The 17,948-nt window shown below is 45.2% G+C and overlaps 1 protein-coding gene and 1 long non-coding RNA gene across 3 annotated transcripts in view; one reads left to right on the forward strand and one right to left on the reverse strand.

Moving 5' to 3' along the window:
- The window catches only part of LOC138285238 (NXPE family member 4-like), a 116,768-nt gene extending 115,806 nt beyond the window's left edge, over positions 1 to 962 (reverse strand). The window contains exon 1 of one of the 2 annotated variants that reach the window (XM_069224932.1): positions 304 to 962. In XM_069224932.1, coding sequence (XP_069081033.1) covers positions 304 to 379 — 76 coding nt within the window. In that variant the 5' untranslated portion in view covers positions 380 to 962. Of the gene's footprint in view, positions 1 to 235; positions 279 to 303 lie in introns of those variants that run through there. The other variant, XM_069224933.1, reaches the window with a different exon arrangement.
- Positions 1 to 17,948, forward strand: part of LOC138285241 (uncharacterized) — a 93,379-nt gene that overhangs the window by 23,353 nt on the left and 52,078 nt on the right. Inside the window, exon 2 of the long non-coding RNA XR_011201548.1 lies at positions 5,991 to 6,053. This is a non-coding gene — a long non-coding RNA (uncharacterized lncRNA). The remainder of the gene's footprint in view (positions 1 to 5,990; positions 6,054 to 17,948) is intronic.

Consider the following 17,948-nt stretch of genomic DNA (forward strand, 5'->3'; position numbering starts at 1 on the left):
ACTCGGTGTTGCCTATTGGTCCAAAACTCCCAGTTACTAGGGGCTACTTATCCTCAATGGGATCCAGATTTGTTAAGAGACAAATTACCGATAAAAGTATAAAAACGGCTTCAATCGTACTCCCTTAATCTTAGCCATGAGTATTCAGGAATCTGTATCCCCCCCCCCCCCCCCCCACTGTGCGCTTGCAATTTCACCTCTTTTGTTTCTGCTGTAATCCAGTAAAGGTACCCACCACTGCCAGCCTCCACCTCCCAGTTCCCACATGCCCCCACAGGTCATCGTGAAAAGGGCGATACCTACCTCTGTGTTCCGCTTCGGTCTTCGCCTGGACTGCCGGCTGCTGTCGCCTGACTAGGAAGCCAGCGGATACACCCATATTCCTGTCTGCAACTAGCAGAGACAGGTAATTCAGGTATAATTGGGGGTACGGGATCAGCGCGAAATCTACTGCCCTAAATGTTGTGTTGGCCGGGAAGGGCAGGAGGTTCTAGCTCGTCACTGCTGTGAGAATAGCCGGAGCGGTAAATTGACAGTGTGTGTATAGTATAGCCATATTCCAGTCGTGACCTTTCGTTCAGACACGATGTATTCAGAGGGTTGTAGCTAGGTTTATTATAATTGAAATGACACCCCATATAACATCGCAACACCAGTTGTGTCCTATTAAAACTTTCACTGCAAGCTCATACTCTCCCTCAGCAGCAGCGTCTTGGCAGTGTTATAAATAAATCAAATTTACAATGTCCCATGGGCGTAGCTTCAACTGGTGCAGCAGGTGGAGCGCCACCGGGGCCAGTAGGTCTGATAGCCACTGAACCCTGATTATTCCTCTATTTCACATTTCATATAGCGCCCCCGTCTTTTTTTTCTTCTTTGCGCTAGATCCCATGACATACTGGCTACGCCGCTGACACGCCACACCTCCCCTCACTATGCCATTGTAAAACTGCGACTATCAGGTTACAGGAGTGTAAGAGCTACCCTCACCCAAGGGCGATGCAGTCAACCAGTAATCTGTAACTAAAGTTCAGTTGATATTATCAGTGTGGCCTTGGGGGGAACCGCCCACGCGAGGTCTCCACCCTCCAGTTATTTCCGGAAAAACTCCCTGTCAAAGGCGGTAAGAACGTCTGCGCCCTTGCAGTATACGTCACACCGCCTCCATTCCTTCTCAGCGTGACTATCGCATCTATTTAATGTAAAACCCAGTGGCGTAACAAAGGTCTCCACAGTGCGGAGCGACTTCCAAGAGCTCATAAGTAAGGCTGAGTGGGGTCCCGCAATGTACTTTGCAGGGGTACTCTGCTCTCCCCACACAAAGGCTCACACCCATTCGCAAGTCGTAGGTGTCCTAAAGCCTCTGGCAGTATTCCCTGCAATTCCTCGATTGTCGTTCAATTCCCAGACTCAAACAGTAGAGGGCGCCAGTGCATCATACAGTGAGGGTTGAATAGCGCCGACCTGCTTGCTCCCAATATTATAGCAAGGGGCTAGATGTACATTAGATATATCGATTTCCTATTTAGGAATACATCTGAACCACAATTAGAAACGGTATTCGTAATGCAGTAAGTACTTTTTATAAACAAATAGTGATTCCTAGTAGGTTGCAAATCGACCTATTTATTATATATTTGTGAGGTAGTTTGTAATTTGCAACACAGTACAAAGCACAACCATCACAGGGATGGTGGCTTGCTGAAGTCAACAGACCATCCTCTCTATGATTGCTTTTTAATAAAACATAAAAAAAAAAAATGCAGCCTGTTGTCCTTAAAGAAAAACAGAATGTGTTAAAAAAGATAAAATGATGAAACTTAGGAGTTTCATTTTTTAAGAGTAGGTAGTGGTCTGTGGGACCACTGCCTGCTCTGATAAAAATATATATGTTTAAACATTCTCAAAGAAGAATGGGTCTCCATAGAAATCCCTTTGCAAATTGGTTTCTACCTCTTTTAAACTGGTGGTAAGGTATTACTGTTTAGGACCAGAATTCAGGGCCTCATTACAACCTCCGGTGGCCAAGGTGTAACCGCCAATGCTGCCACACTCCCGCCTTGCCCATTCTGACATCCCGCTGGGCCCAGCGGGAATGTCGGCCGCAACATGGGAGCCGGCTCCTAATGCTGCTGCACCCATCGCGCTTTTCATCAGACAGTGAAAAGCAGTGTGGGGCTGTGCCAGGGGACACCAGGGGCCCAGCTACTCCCCTTCCCGCCAGCCTTTCCATGGCGGTTCCTACCGCCATGGAAAGGCTGGCGGGAAGGGGACTCATAATCCCCTGGGCAGCGCTGCTCGGCGGATTAAAACCGCCGGGACGACCGTGGCGGGAAACCGTTGGTCCCCGCGGTCGTAATCAGCAAAATTGTACCGCCAGCCTGTTGGTGGTACAATCGCTGACCCCCAGCGCAACAATTGGACCTGGATATCAACATTTAATCACAGGACATTGAAGTATTTGTTGTAGTTTATATGCATCTTATTGTTTCCAGAAATATATGGAATATTGCTTTGTTTTCAGAATACTGACTTCATAGCACTATATGTTAAACCTTGTTAAATTGTGTTATTGTAACGAGTGCCTCTTGTGGTATATCAATCGCCGAAACAGCCCTGGCGGTCTTTGACCGCCAGGGTTGTAATGAGGCCCTTAGTCTGAAAACAGTAATACATACCATACTGATTCAGTATTGGGGAGGGACGCCCAAAACATGCCCCTACCACGTACTCAATTGCAAATGCAAATTGCGATTCAGTAATAAGTTACTGAATTACATTTTGCATTTTGTACATTTGAAAAAGCATTTTTACAGTTGCAAACAGCCCAATTTTGCAAATCAGACCATTAGCAACCATAAAAATGCTTTGTACATCTGGTCCCTAGACCCTGATTATCATTTGGTCTTAATATTCCGAGCCATGTGTAAATCCATTTTGCGCAGTGATCGAATTCTGAGTTGGGTGGTACTTGCAGCATCTGATAATTATGACCGGATGCATCAAATATCTCACCATTTGTTATATTTCAGCAAGCTAAACCTGCCAGAATATAACTGAGAAAAAGTTTATGGTATTTAGGGTGTGTTTTGGTGTGGTGAGCATCAAAATTACAGTGTTAATCCCTATAAACTTGAAATAGCTGATATTTACCCTAAAAACTGCATACCCAGGGTAATATTGTTTATCGGGCATGATAAATAGTGCCTTCATACCAAAAACTTGGAATCAGGGCCTAGAACTTGTTCAAGAGGTCTAACCTAAAGACAATTGTAGCTGATTGTTGGAGAACTTTAGTTTGCAATACCTTACATTTACTTCGAGTGAGCTTCACACCTGGATGGCTTTGTTGTTTGTCCCACTCCTGCCACTGTGCATGTGAGGAAATATTATCTTCCCCTGCTCCTACATCTTCTCTACCCTCTTTCGTTAATCCCACAGATCCACCTGTCACCCTCCTGCCCCCCTCTGGACCCAGTTGTTTTTGTTCTGCTTTCTGTCCTACTAACAGGTGGCCACCTTAAAACATTTTTTGACCATTCCAAAATAGATGCCTGTGCATCAGCAATAAACATTGCATGCACTGTTGGCATCTTAAAAAATCCCATTTAAAGACAACTGCCGGAAACCTGCATATTTCTACAGTATCCATCTTTTGAACTGGATTTCTAAATTGTATCAAAATATACCTGAAAATGGCCGCTGCAGAGGTTCATGCATTAATGGCAGCCATTTTCGAATGGGATTTGTGAGCAAATTGCAAAATGAGTTCAAAGATGCACCCTATAAATGTGCATATCCAAGATGGCCCTCTTTAAAATGCATTTTGTCATATTTCCACAAATTCCTTCAAAGATGAATGATGCGGTTAGGCTTGTATTTTGCATTGTTCTCCTGTGATAAACAAAATATTGGCTAAGCCAAGAGTGAGGTGTTACAGCTGAAACCTCTTGGCTTTGCCAATGCTTTAAAAAAAAAAAAAAAACGATCTTTATTGCTATTTCACCATATCTAAGCTCAACACCAAATTATTAGGCAATCCAAGAGCCCATTACCTGAACACAGGCATTATAAATTAAAGTTACCAATAATATCAAAATGTCATTGTCAATTCTTAGGCCTGCAATATAGCCATGATCCAAGGAGATGCGGTACATATAGGGATTTTAACTTTTCAGATTCTCTCCCCCCTTAAACTAAGGTAGGCGCTAATATGTGCCAAACTATAGCTTCAAATGAGCCTTAGAATTCAGTGTGGTGTAACAACTAAGATTTGAGAGAGAGGGAGTAAGACAGGTGACTCAAAAGAAGGGAATTAAGTGAGGAGGGGGGAGAAAGGAGGGTAAAGAAGGTGTGGTTGGGACTTTGGGCCAGGCATCCCTAGGAGGTGACCAAAGCTTACTCATGGAGTTAATAAGGAGTTAATAAGGGTAAGACAACCAGAATTTACTGAAGCACTATCGGGAAAAAAACTAAAAGCAAAACCTTGGACTACTTGCCCACTTTTTCCTTTGATATCCGTGTTGTACATTGCATTGCACCTACCAACAAAGTAGGCGCTGTTGTAAATGTATACGAGAATGTTTCTAGGGTAAAACATGAGATCTGTCAGAAGCATGCCTGCGACCTCCATGTCCATCAGTTACGCTTTACATTTCCTCTTCATTACTGAAACATGGTGTACAGACTCCTCCCATTCTATCTTTCAACACCCTTCCCCTCATAACTACGGCTTCTTGCACTCCAACAGTCTATTTGAGTAGGAGTTGGCTAGCCATCATTCATCCGACAATCTACCCATCAAAAAGCTATCCTTCCAAGTCAGCAAACCATTCGAAGCCCTTATTTTCCCCTGCCTCCCACTCCCTACACTACTATTGAATGAGAATTCAAAATGTGTAAGGAACACTGGTGCTCTTTAAAGGAAATCCTGGCACAGGCACTGAAGTTAATCATTGCAGAACAGCCAGGTTCATTTTCCTTTCCAGGAACTAAGATGATCTGAAATATTATGAATGTTTGTGGTAGCAAATGCCAGGGTCTCAATTAACTCAGCAGAAGGATCTGGAGAGGGCGTGAGGGAGCGTAGCGCTTATACTTAAAATGAACATGAGATGTTTATGAACTAATGCATAATAATGCCGCATAGAAAATGTATTAGTATGTTTTTGCTAAACGTGTGCTTGAAATGTCCCCACGGGGAGTGGCCGCCAATATATACAATGATTAATGAAACTGACTAATAATAAAATAATGAGAAGCTAATGTATGATATTATACTAATATTAAGGGTTATCTGTTAAAGATTTGCTAATAAATCATTAGGCTTTAGTTAGCATAAGTCGAGGCCTAGCTGCCCGGTTTCATATTAAATGTGTTTTTCTAACATGTAGTGTGCTGACTTGCTGATGGACATTTACTCGTACTCTTCCAAAAGCTAGAGGATGTATGTAACCGTAATAGATCCGTTCTCATGAAATTTGACTTGCTCAAGGAAACATTTTTGCTGAATGCAACAGTGTAGACTCGTTACAGGTACAAGATCGCCTAAACCGGTACAGACTATGGAACCACTGACTAGGGATGCGAAAGGCCCACGAGAGTATGAAATCATACCGGACCTTCTACCCGATGGAGACGTCAATTACAAGAACCAATAAACTACGTGAGAACTGTTATGGGGTGACAATTTTGATGATACCACTGAAGAGTCATTGGATGGAGATAATAGTGTGCCAGATTCACCCAATTAGGAATTAGGGGACTGTACAACAAGAAAGGGATAAAAACCTTTGACACAAGGGGATGGGGGTTCGGGAGAAGCCATTCTTGCCGCTACCTAGACATTTTGTCACTCTGCCTAAAAATTTTGCTGTATGATTCTTTGAATCATTCTTATCCTACTTATCTTGCCCGTTTATACTTTACCTCCTTATGAGGGAAGTACCCTTTTATCCTGCCTTACCGAACTTTGCTGTGTTTCTTGGCAGATGGCGAATCAACTGATGTCCTGAGGACGAAGATTGACTCTGTATGCTGACCCATTACAGAGGGTAACTATATAATGACGAAATGTAATTGTCTGGTTGCCTTTCCTTTCTAGGTACCAACTGCTACTTTTGACAGAGACCTTAGTTAGAGGATTTCCAAATTGATGTTGCCAAAATAGTTTTGCATGAAGCCCAACATGCTGATGCTAATCTGAGGTTAGTTAAGGAGTTCACTGAATGACGCAGATAGACAAATGACGCAATCAATGCCTTGTTGAATAACGTGCTAATAATACTCTGCTGGGGTTAATCCATGTTGACGTCGTGCTATGTTCTAATGTTTGTGATCTTTGCTTTGATGAAGTCTTATTCAAGTTGCCAAATTACGACAGTGTTGATGTGTTTCTTGGTTTTGAGACTACTAAACTTGCTATTAGAATTGTAATCAATAGGGAATAAATAACACAAATAGTACTAAACTGGTGTAGTTATTCATGACCGAAAGGTCATGGTGGTTTCCGAGTCTTATTGATGACGTTATTGACATATTGATTGACATGTTGATCAGTTATCTCGTCCTATGGTGTCTTCATTCAGGGTCAAAAGATTCATTGTCCTAAAACGAGTCCCAGATTAAATAAATTAGCTAGAAAGGGATGCGTTACCAGGCATAATGATCTATAAGGGCCTGAAGGTAGGAGCAGCCAACTCAAGAAATGGCTTAATGGCAGCAACAGTGTGCCGCAGAAGAAACAGATTGTTTGGCAACTGGCAACCAGTGTAATCAGAGTAGATGACTTGGGATAAGTAAGCAAGGATAATGCTCCAGTATCAGGTGAGGGCAGCAGCATTCTATATGACCTAGAAATACTGGATGATTTAGTTTGCCACTTTGCAATAGACAATATTTGCCAGGACGATTGACGGAATAAACAATTGTACAACGATCAGATGCCAGAAATAGATACTTTTACAAATTATATGAAGATAAAAAAGAAGGAGATAAAAAACACAGCTGAAGAACATTAGGGAGGTGTCTGAAGTTACCCCTAGGTTGCGAGCTGAAGTAACAAGCGAGGCTGGGGATTCCAACTCAGAAGACCTCCAGGGTGAAGATCAGCTTAAGGGAGGCCTCCAAAGATCATAACCTCAGTTTTCAAATTTCAAAGTATGTCGATTTCTCCATTTAGGAACTTTGGAAATGCAGACTAGAAATCTAATGGTGATCATGACGTAATAGATTTTGTTGTTCTGATAACACTTTCAACAGAAAGAGAGGAGAAATCAGACCCTTCTATTCCTTCCTCTAAAGAATTTTACAACACATGCAATGGCCTATGCCCAAAAATCAGTTCCCCTGCATCATCACACGTCAAGGGATACTGTCCTTCCTTGTAAAATGGCCAGTCATGGCTTACATCTGTTAACCTCAGCATGGCCATGGCATCTGACCTGACCACCACACTGTCTTCTTCTCTGTTGAACTCCTGCCCCGTCCCCCCACAGCCAATCACAAATGCACCCCCTACCTCTGCTCCGAGACAAAACTTAAGCCTGAATTATCTGAATCCTCCCTCGAGAAATAAATACCTCTCTTCAGTTAGTACGTGTCTCTCTCACTGTTGACGCAATTGCCCCTAATAAAAAAAAATCCAAAAGAACAGAACGCAACCCTTGGTCCTCAAAACTCTTCAAGGTAGTCTAAAAGTTCACCAAACCCACAATGGGGCTGCCTCTAATTCCACTGATGTGAAACAAAGGGTCTCGAAGGGAGAGCACACACGCTATCTAAGCAAGAACAAGGGGACAAGTACACATGCCTGTCAAACACCTGTTGCTATTGGGAATCCTTGTGCGCATCCGCCCGGATTTCCATACCACACTCTAGCTGCAGTTTGGTCATGTGCTTGAACAGCCCTTATCGGTGGGTTGGTTGGTGGGTTGGTTAATCCCTGATAAATCAGAGCAGACCAAAGTTGTTCAAGATTCATTAAGCCAAAGACTGACTTCATATCTCTAAAAGCTATGTATAATGGGATGTATGTAGTAGATACCAAGTACAAACTTAACTGATGTTGTCTTGTGCCCACCCCATCCCTAAAGCAAGAATGGTTGCCATTTAAAATGCCATTGGTATTGACCACTGTAGGCAGGTGGTGCAGCAACATTTCATGGATTTTTTCATCCTCATCAAATAGAGATGGGCTTATAATTATCTAGGTCATTAAAACTGCCCTGCTTATACACAGGCACAGTTTTGTTAACCACCTAGATCTGCGGATCACTCCCTTCGTAATGGCTGTATCAAATGCATGGGTCGGGAGGGGCCCATGAGTTTTGGTCAGTTCGATACAGACCCAAAGGGACATTACCCATGCCCGGAGCTTTACTTAGTTTTTGACTGCTGACATCCCATACGCCTCCTGAATTGCAATAACTAGGCAATTAATTTAATTCCTGTGCAATTTTGTTAGTGAACACTGGATCTGCTGTTTGAAAAGAAAACAAAGATGTCGATTACAAACACAGGGGCATATTTATACCTGTTTTGCACTGAATTTGCGTCATTTTTTTAAACGCAAATTCGGTGCAAAACGAACTCAATATTGATACTTTGGTGCTAGACCTGTCTAGCGAAGACCCAAGTGCCTTATTTATCATCCCGTGGAAAAATCACGCACGGGGAAAGGAGGGGTCGAAAAATGGTGCAAAGCTTGCTTTGCACCATTTTTTAACGCCTGGGTCAGGGCAGGCGTTAGGGGACCTGTGGGCCCATTTCCATGGTGGAACACCATTGAAAAAGCCCACAGGTACTCTCCCCAGGCCTCAGGGACACCTCCACCCACATGAGAGGGACAGTGGAGGATGGGGGACCCCAAGTATAGGCAAGTATTTTTTTTTTTAAAGTGCCATTGGGGGCCCTGAAATGGTCCCCTGTACATGGCATTGGGTGCAATGGCCATGCCCAGGGAACCCTTGTCCCCTGTGCTGGCCATTGGGGTGGTGGGCATAACTCCTGTCTTTTCTAAGGCAGGAGTCATGTAGTATGGGTGGTTTTGCATCAGAAAATGACTTTAGGCAGGTTAGAGTAATCTTTTTTACTCTAACCTGCCTAACGTAATTTTTTGGGTGCAAAACCCCCTTCTTCTATACCGCCAGCCCCACTCGACTAATGTCATTTTTTTCTACGCCAGCCTACTCTTTGCGCCGGCTTGCACCATTCCATAAATATGGTGCCCGGCTGGAGCACACAAATGGGGCAAGCTGATGCTAAACCTTTTGGTGCAAAACTGCGTTAGTGCAGTTTTGCACCAAAAAGTATAAATCAGGGCCACAGTGTGAAAATCACTAATACTGTTTACAAATGCAATGGTCATCTTGGTTTGGAGAAATTCCCCTTTATCAAACTGCTGGGTATGTCATTGACTACTCCAGCCATTATGGATTTCACTGGTAATTGCGAGGATGGGGAGATAGTCAGCACTTTCTCTCCTATGTCAACAAAAGCAAAAAAGTACAGATGATGGGCAGAATGCTGAACAATGCAAATTTAAACCCCCAGCCACAATGATGTGGGTTTAATCCATTGATTTGTTGCTCACCACACCACCCCAATTTAAATGATAGAATAAACCCAGATCTTTTTGACTGGAGGTGAATGTTTGCATTGTTCAGCATTCCTTCCATCATCTGTTCTTTTTGCTTTTGTCGCCCTAACTGAGATGGATGTGCCCAGACGTGGGTCCCGTGCTCACTGCACCACTAGATTCAAGCTACCCTGTCTGATGGGGTGGACTGGTGTGCACAAAAATGATGGATAAAATCCAGATTTTTTGTGACTTGAGTTGAATGTTTGCATTGTTCAGCATTTCGTCCATCATCTGTTCTTTTTGTTTTTGTCGCCCTAATTGGGAATGGTATGCCCAGATGTGGGTCTCATACTCACTGCACCACTGGATTCAAGCTATCCTGGTTGATGAGGGGTGATACCCCACAAATGGGTCAGAGGAAGTGATTTTTCCAGTACGGGGATGACCTGGTAGATCATGCTGGACTGTTCCCATGAGGGGCAGGGTCAAAACTGAATTGCATATACCTGGGTCCAAACTGGGGTGGCGTGAAGGGCAAAAAATTGATGGATTAAACCCCGATCTTTGTGACTGGGGGTGAATGTTTGTATTGTTAAGAATTTTGTCATCATCTGCTCCTTTTGCTTTGTCACCCTAAGTGGAAAGTGTATTCCCAGATGTGGTCCCATGCTCACTGCGCCACTGGATTCAGGCTATCATAAATGATGAGGGTTGATGCTCAAAAACCAGTCCCAGGAAGCTTTTTGCAGTCCAAGAAGGACCTTAGCTGGCAGTTTGGGCTGGACTGTTCCAATGGGGAGCAAGGTCAAAACTGATTTGTATATGGCTGTGTCCAAACTGGGGTGGCGAGTTAGGCAAAAAAACAATGTGTTAAACCCAGAACTTGTGACTTGGGTAGAATAGTTGCATTGTTTAGCATTCCATCCATCATCTGTTCTTTTTGTGGCCCTAAGTGGGAAGGGTATACCCAGATGTGGGTCCCATGCTCGCTGTGCCACTGGATTCAAGCTAGCCTAGGTGATACCCTGAAATGAGCCCCAGGAAGCTTTTTTTCTGGTCCAGGAAGGACCTGACCTGGCAGTTCGGGCTCAACAGTTCCTCTGGAGAGCAGACTCAGAACTGATTTACATATTGGGGGGTCCAAATTAGGGTGGCGTGGTGGGCAAAAAAACAGTGGATTAAACCCAGATCTTTGTGACTGGGGGTGAATGTTTGCATTGTTCAGTGTTCTGTCCATCATCTGTTCTTTTTGTTTTTGTTGCTCTAAGTGGGAAGGGTTTGCCCAGATATGGGGCCTATGCTCACTGCACCACTGGATTCAAACTAGCCTGGCTGATGCCGGGTGATACCCCATAACCGGTCCCAGGATGCTTGTTTCCAGTCCAGGGAGTGCCTGGTCTGGCAGTTCGGGCTGGGCTGTTCCCATGGGGAGCAGGGTCAAGGCTGATTTGCATATGACTGTGTCCATACTGGGGTGGCATGGAGGGCAAAAAACTATGGATTAAACCCAGACTTGTATGAGTGGGGTTGAATGTTTACATTGTTCATCATTCCTTATATCATCTGTTCTTTTTGTTTTTGTTGCTCTCTGTGGGAAGGTTATGCCCAGATATGGGTCCCATGCTCACTGCACCACTGGATTCAGGCTATCATAAATGATGAGGGTTGATGCTCAGAAACCAGTCCCAGGAAGCTTTTTGCAGTCCAAGAAGGACCTTAGCTGGCAGTTTGGGCTGACTGTTCCCATGGGGAGCAGGAGCAAGACTGATTTGAAAATGGTGGGGTCCAAATTAGGGTGGCATGGAGGGTGAAAACCAATGGATTCAATGCTGATCTTTATGACTGGGGGTGAATGTTTGCATTGTTCAGCATTCGGTCCATCATCTGATCTTTTTGCTTTTGTCACTGTAAGTGGGGAGAGTATGCCCAGACATGGGTCCCCTGCTCACTTCCCCACTAGATTTAAACTAGCCTAGCTGATGAAGGGTGATACCCTAAAACCATTCTCAGGATGTTTGTTTCCAGTCCAGGGACGGCCAGGTGTGGCAGCTCGGGTTGGGCTATTCCCCTGGGAAGCAGGGTCAAGACCGATTTGCATACAGCTGGGTCCATACTGGGGTAGCATGGAAGGCAGAAAGAGGGTGAATTAAATCCAGATCTTTGTGACTGGGGGGAATTATTGCATTGTTCAGCATTCCGTCCATCATCTGTTCTATTTGTTTTTGTCACCCTAAGTGAAGAGGGTATGCCCAGATGTGGCTCTCATGCTCACTGCGCCACTGTATTTAAGTTATCCTGGCTGATGAGGGTTGATACTCCGGAACCATTCCCAAGAAGCTTTTTTTTGGTCCAGGAAAGACATGGCCTGGCAGTTCGAGCTGGACTGTTCCCATGGGGAGCAGGGTCAAAACTGATGTACTTCCATATGGTGGGGTCCAAACTAGGGTGGCGTCGTCGGTAAAAAACAATGGATTAAACCCAGATCTTTGTGCCTGAGGGTGAATGTGTGCATTGTTCAACATTTTATCCATTATCTGTTCTTTTTGTTTTAGTTGCCCTCAGTGGGAAGGGTATGCCCAGACGTGGGTCTCATGCTCACTGCATCACTGGATTCAAGCTAGCCTGGCTGATGAGGAGTGATACCCCAAAACTGGTCCTAAGATTAATGTTTCCGTTCCAAGGAGGACTTGGCTTGGCAGTTCGGGCTGGACTGTTACCATGGGAAGCAGTGTCAAAACTGATTTGTATATGTCTGGGTCCAAACTGGGGTAGCATGGTGGGCAAAAAAAGCAATGGATTAAACCCAGATCTTTGTGACTGGGGTGAATGTTTGCATTGTTCAGCATTCTGACTTTCGTCTGTTCTTTTTGCTTTTGTCACCAAAAGGGGTAAGGGTATGTCCATAAATGGGTCCCCTGCTCATTGCACCACTGGATTCAAGGTAGCCAGGCTGATAAGGGGTGATACCCCAAAACCGGTCCCAAGATGAATGTTTCTGGTCCAAGGAAGACTTGACTTGGCAGTTCAGGCTGGACTGTAACCAGGGTCAAAACTGATTTGCATATGCCTGGGGTAGCATGGTGGGCAAAAAAACAATGGATTAAACCCAAATCTTTGTGACTGGGGGTGAATGTTTGCATTGTTCAGCATTCTGCCCATCACCTGTTCTTTTTGGTTTTGTGCCCGAAGTGTTAAGGGTATGCCCAGACAGGTCCTGTGTTCTCTGCCCCACTGGATTCAAGCTAGCCTGGTTGATAAGGGGTGATACACCCAAACCGGTCCCAGGATGCATGTTTCTGGTCCAGGAAAGACCTGGCCTTGTGGTTCGGGCTGGACTGTTCTCACAGGGAGCAGGGTCAAGACTGATTTGCATATGGCTGTGTCCAAACTGGTTTGGCGGGGTAGGAAAAAAATTAGTGGATTAAACCCAGATCTTTGTGACTGGGATTGAATGTTTGCATTGTTCAGCGTTCCGTCCATCATCTGTTCTATTTACTAGTGGGCCTGCAGCATTGAATGTGCCACTCACACACGTAGCCTTTCAAACCTATCTCAGGTCTGCCATTGCAGGGCCCATGTGTGCAGTTGACTGCCACTTCGACTTGCCATTTTAAACCCTTGGCACACCTTAAACTCCACTTCTTTACACGCAAGTCATCCTTAAGTTAGCCCATGGGGCAGAGTGCTGTGTACGTAAAAGGGAGGACATGTACTTTTAAGTTTTACATGTCCTGTTAGTGAAAAACTCCACCAATGCATCCCTTGACTGCGTGGAGAAACCCGGCGCTTCATACTTTGCGACCAATGTATCACGGCTCCAGCGCTTGTTTTCAGAACTGACGCATCACCATCACTGTGTGGGCCAGATGGATACATCACCCTCCTTGTGAGGACCCGATGGACACATCCCACCATGCATCTTCCTGTTACGACCAGAAAAGGTACTTTGTTCACCTGAGCCTGCGTGGGTCCTGTAGCCAGCCTGCACTCCATAGAAGCCAGCCCAAACTTTCACTTTACCCCAGTCCAGCATGACCTAAATTAACTCCTAAAGCGCTATTTGCTTCTAAGCCGTAGAACCCTTTTATTCTTTAAAAATTCATAACTTGACTTCTACTCATCAGAATTTTGTCATTTTGATCTTGATTTAATTATAAAATTATTGTCTAACCTGTGTTGAGTCTTTTTTGTGATGTTTTCATTGTGTTACTGTGTGTGTGTGTGTGTGTGTGTGTGTGTTTGTTGCACAATTACTTTACACAATGCCTCTTTAGGTAAGTCAGACTAAAGCAGTTTTGCATGGAAAAAGTTTACCGCTGGCTAGTGCCATTCCAAGATGCCGGCCGGGCAACTTATTTATAGAATGGTGCAATCTGGCGCAAAGGCGGGCTAACGTCAAGGGAAATGAGGTTAGCCAGGTGGGGATGGCAGTATGGGAGAAGGGTTTTGCACCCAAAAATGACGTTAGGCTGATTACAGTAAAAAATAATGACTCTAACCAGCCCAGCGTAATTTCTTGACGCAAAACCTACCATATCACATGACTCCTGTCTTATAAAAGACAGAAGTCATGCTCACACCCCAATGGCCGGCACATGGGACAAGGGTCTCCTGGGTGTGGCCATTGTATCCAGTGCCATGTAGGGAAAAATAAACAAAATACTTACCTATACTTACCTGGGATGGGGTCCCCCATCCTCCGTTGTCCCTCTGGTGTGGGTGGGGGGTGTCGCTGGGGCCAGGGGAGGGCACCTGTGGGCTTATTCCATGGTGTTCCACCATGGAAATAGGCCCATAGGTCCCCGAACGCCTGCCCTGACCTAAGTGATTTTAGCGCCATTATTTCAGCCCGCCTCCCTCCCGTGCACAATTTTTGCACTGGAGGATAAATAAGGCGTCAGGGCCTTAAGCAATTTTTTGCCTGGGAAAGCCTACCTTGCATCTCATTGACGCAAGTTAGTTTCCTGCTAGCAAAAAATGACTTTAACTCCGTAACTTTGGCGCTAGACGGGTCTAGCGCCAAAGTATAAATATGGAGGTAGGTTTGCGCTGAATTAGCCTTAGTTTGAAAATGCTACTTTTAGAAAGTAGGCATTTTCTTGCTTAAACCATTCTGTGACTCTGCCTGTTTATGGATTGCCTGTTTGGGTCAGTTTGACAGTTGTGCTGTTTGTGAATCCCCTCTAGACAGTTAGACGAAGGGAGCTGGGGTGTAGCCGCATAATGATGGGCCATCTGTGCTAGAGTGGAGGGAGGAGTGGTCACTTACACCTGAACGGGCTGTGTCTGCCCGCTCACAATGCAGTCTCCAACCCCCTGGTGTGTGTCTGGGGCAAGGCCTGGCCAAGGCACGATCCTGTGAAGAACAGAGACTTTCCTTTGAAGTTTGCCAACTTCAAAGGCAGAAAGGGGCATAAGTAGTAGACTCAAAACCCCAGACTTCAGGTTTCTTCAAGATCACTTCTGGAACCAAGAGGAACCTCTGCCAAGGAGAAGAGCTGAAGAGAAGTGCTGCCTCTGCTAGTGACTGTGCTTTGTTGGGGTATACTGCAGTCTTCTGCATGTGAAAGGGGACAAAGACTTGACTTTTTTGTGCATTCCTGCTTGAGAAGAATCTCCAAGGGCTTGAATTGAGTTTGCCTTCTGTTTTGATGTCTCAGGGCCATCAACGACTTCCTCTGCTGAGACTCCTGCCCTGCCAAGTGGTGCCTTATCCAGTCCCTGGGCTGTTGAAAGGTGAAGTTGGCAGACCAAGAGCTGCAAATCTACTCATAGAATGCTATGTGGGTAAATCTTTGACGCACCATCTGCAACATGGCTGATAAACGACGTGCGGCCAGCCTCGCGCCTAAAACCGATGCTCCACCTGCATCGTGGCTGGGAGGTCGACGTATCGTGGCTGGAGAAACAACACACAACACCGGCTTGCGGCTTCTGATAACGATGCAAACTAACCCACGCGGTTTTCTAACACAGTATGACTCCATTTCCACGCATCGTCCCTGGGCATCAAAGTCAACCGAACTGCAGATCCGAGGTGCCCCGTCCAGAAATTAACGCATCGCTCTCTTGCAAGGGAGAAAAATGGCGCATCACTGACCCGACCGGAGAAGAAACAACGCACAGCCTCCCTTGCGAGGAAGGAATCGACGCATCGCTGCCTTTTCTGATGCACGCTCACCTGTTCGGCTTTATTTTTGACGCTAACCAGCTAGTTTGTGCAAAATCAACGTTTACATTGTTGCCTATGGAGTAAGACTCTTATTCTTTTGAAAACTCATATTTTAACTTGTGTATGTTGGGTTTTTGTTATTTTATTCTTGTTTGATTTAGATAAATATTACTGATTTTTCTAAACTGGTGTGGTGTCCTTTTTGTAGTGTTTTCAATGTATTACTATGTGTGTTGGTACAATTACTTTACACATTGCTTCTGAAGTTAAGCCTACCTGCTCGTGCCAAGCTACCAAGGGGGGGTGAGCGGGTGTTAACTAAGTGTGATTCTCCTTTACCCTGACTAGAGTGAGGGTCTTTGCTTGGACATGGTGTAACCTGTAGAAGGCTGGCCTGGCTTATAGTGGGTACCTGATAGTACTTACACCGTGTGCCAGGTCCAGTTATTCCTTATTAGTAAATTAGTAGTGTTCTAGCAGATTAGGCTGAGAGAGGTAGCTATAGCTGAGCAGCTTAGGCTGAACTAGGAGACATGCAAAGCTCCTACTATACCACTTATATCACATAGCACTATATCATAAGACTCACAATACTCAGAGTTACTAAAAAAAAAAAGGTACTTTATTTTAGTGACAATGTGCCAGAAATATCTCAGAGGATATACTCCCTTAGGAGGTAAGTAAAATATACAAAATATACACACACACCAAAATCAGGTAAGTAAACAGTTAGAAAAGTAGTGCAAACACTGTAGAATACAATAGGATGCAATAGGTGAAGCGGCAACACGAACCATCTACTAAGAAAGTGGAATGCGAACCACTTAGGGACCCCAGGCCTAGTGTAGTGTGTAGAGGGTTGCTGGGAGTGTAAGAAAACACTAAGGGTGTCCAATATACCCCATCCCAAGACCCTGAAAAGTAGGAGTAAAGTTACCCGACTTCCCCAGAAACACACTAAAGTCGTAATAGGAGATTTTGCAAAGACCACAACAGACTGCAAAGCTCTGAAGACGAATTCCTGGACCTGAGGACCTGCAAAGGAATGGGACCAAGTCCAAGAGTCATGAAAGTGTCCAGGGGGCAGGAGCCCACTAAACCCCGGATGAAGGTGCAAAATGGCTGCCTCCGGGTGGAAGAAGCTGAAGATTCTGCAACAACGGAAGACACCAGTAACTTCTCCTTTGCACAGAAGATGTCCCACGGCATGCTGGAGGATGCAGAGTTGTTCCCATGCAGAAAGACCACAAACAAGCCTTGCTAGCTGCAAAGGTGGCAGTTGAAGAAAATGGGTGCTTCTCGGGCCCAGGAAGGACCAGGAGGTCGCCCCTTGGAGGAGGAGACTGAGGGTCTGCTCAGCAACACAAAGAGTCCATGCAGAAGAAGGCAGCACCCGCAGAAGAATTTGAACACGGGTTCAAGAAAACTGAGCACGGTGGTCGTCTCAACACTACAAAGGAGGGTCCCACGAAGCCGGTGGTCAACTCAGCGAGTTGAGCAATGCAGGACGGACTGCTGGGGTCCTGGGCTATGCTGTGCATGAAGGATTCCTTGCAAAAGTGCACAGAAGCCCTAGCAGCTGCAGTGCACGCAGTACACAGGATTACTGTCTGGCATGGGTAGGCAAGGGCTTACCTCCACCAAATTTAGACAGATGGACCACTGGACTGTCGGGGTCACTTGGGCCTCACTGGCTATTACAGACGTTTTGTCAAGGGGTATGGCACCATTGTTGCCCCCTTGAATGAGTTGACTTCCAAGAAGCAACCAAGGAAGGTGATCTGGACAGAGTCTTGCCAGACAGCTTTTGATGCCCTGAAGGCAGTCATGTTCCACAACAATTGTGCTGAATGCACCTGATTTCCCCAAGGAGTTTGCTGTACAAACATGCTTCAGAACATGGTATAGAAGCAGTGTGTGAGAAAGTAGCCTCTTTCTAGCCTTGTTACCCCCACTTTTGGCCTGTTTGTGAGTATATGTCAGGGTGTTTTCACTGTCTCACTGGGATCCTGCTAGCCAGGGCCCAGTGCTCATAGTGAAAACCCTACGTTGTCAGTATGTTTGCTATGTGTCACTGGGACCCTGCTAGCCAGGACCCCAGTGCTCATAAGTTTGTGGCCTATATGTGTTCCCTGTGTGATGCCTAACTGTCTCACTGAGGCTCTGCTAACCAGAACCTCAGTGGTTATGCTCTCT

This window comes from Pleurodeles waltl, chromosome 3_1 (genome assembly GCF_031143425.1).
Source record: "Pleurodeles waltl isolate 20211129_DDA chromosome 3_1, aPleWal1.hap1.20221129, whole genome shotgun sequence".
NCBI classification, from domain to species: Eukaryota; Metazoa; Chordata; class Amphibia; order Caudata; family Salamandridae; genus Pleurodeles; species Pleurodeles waltl.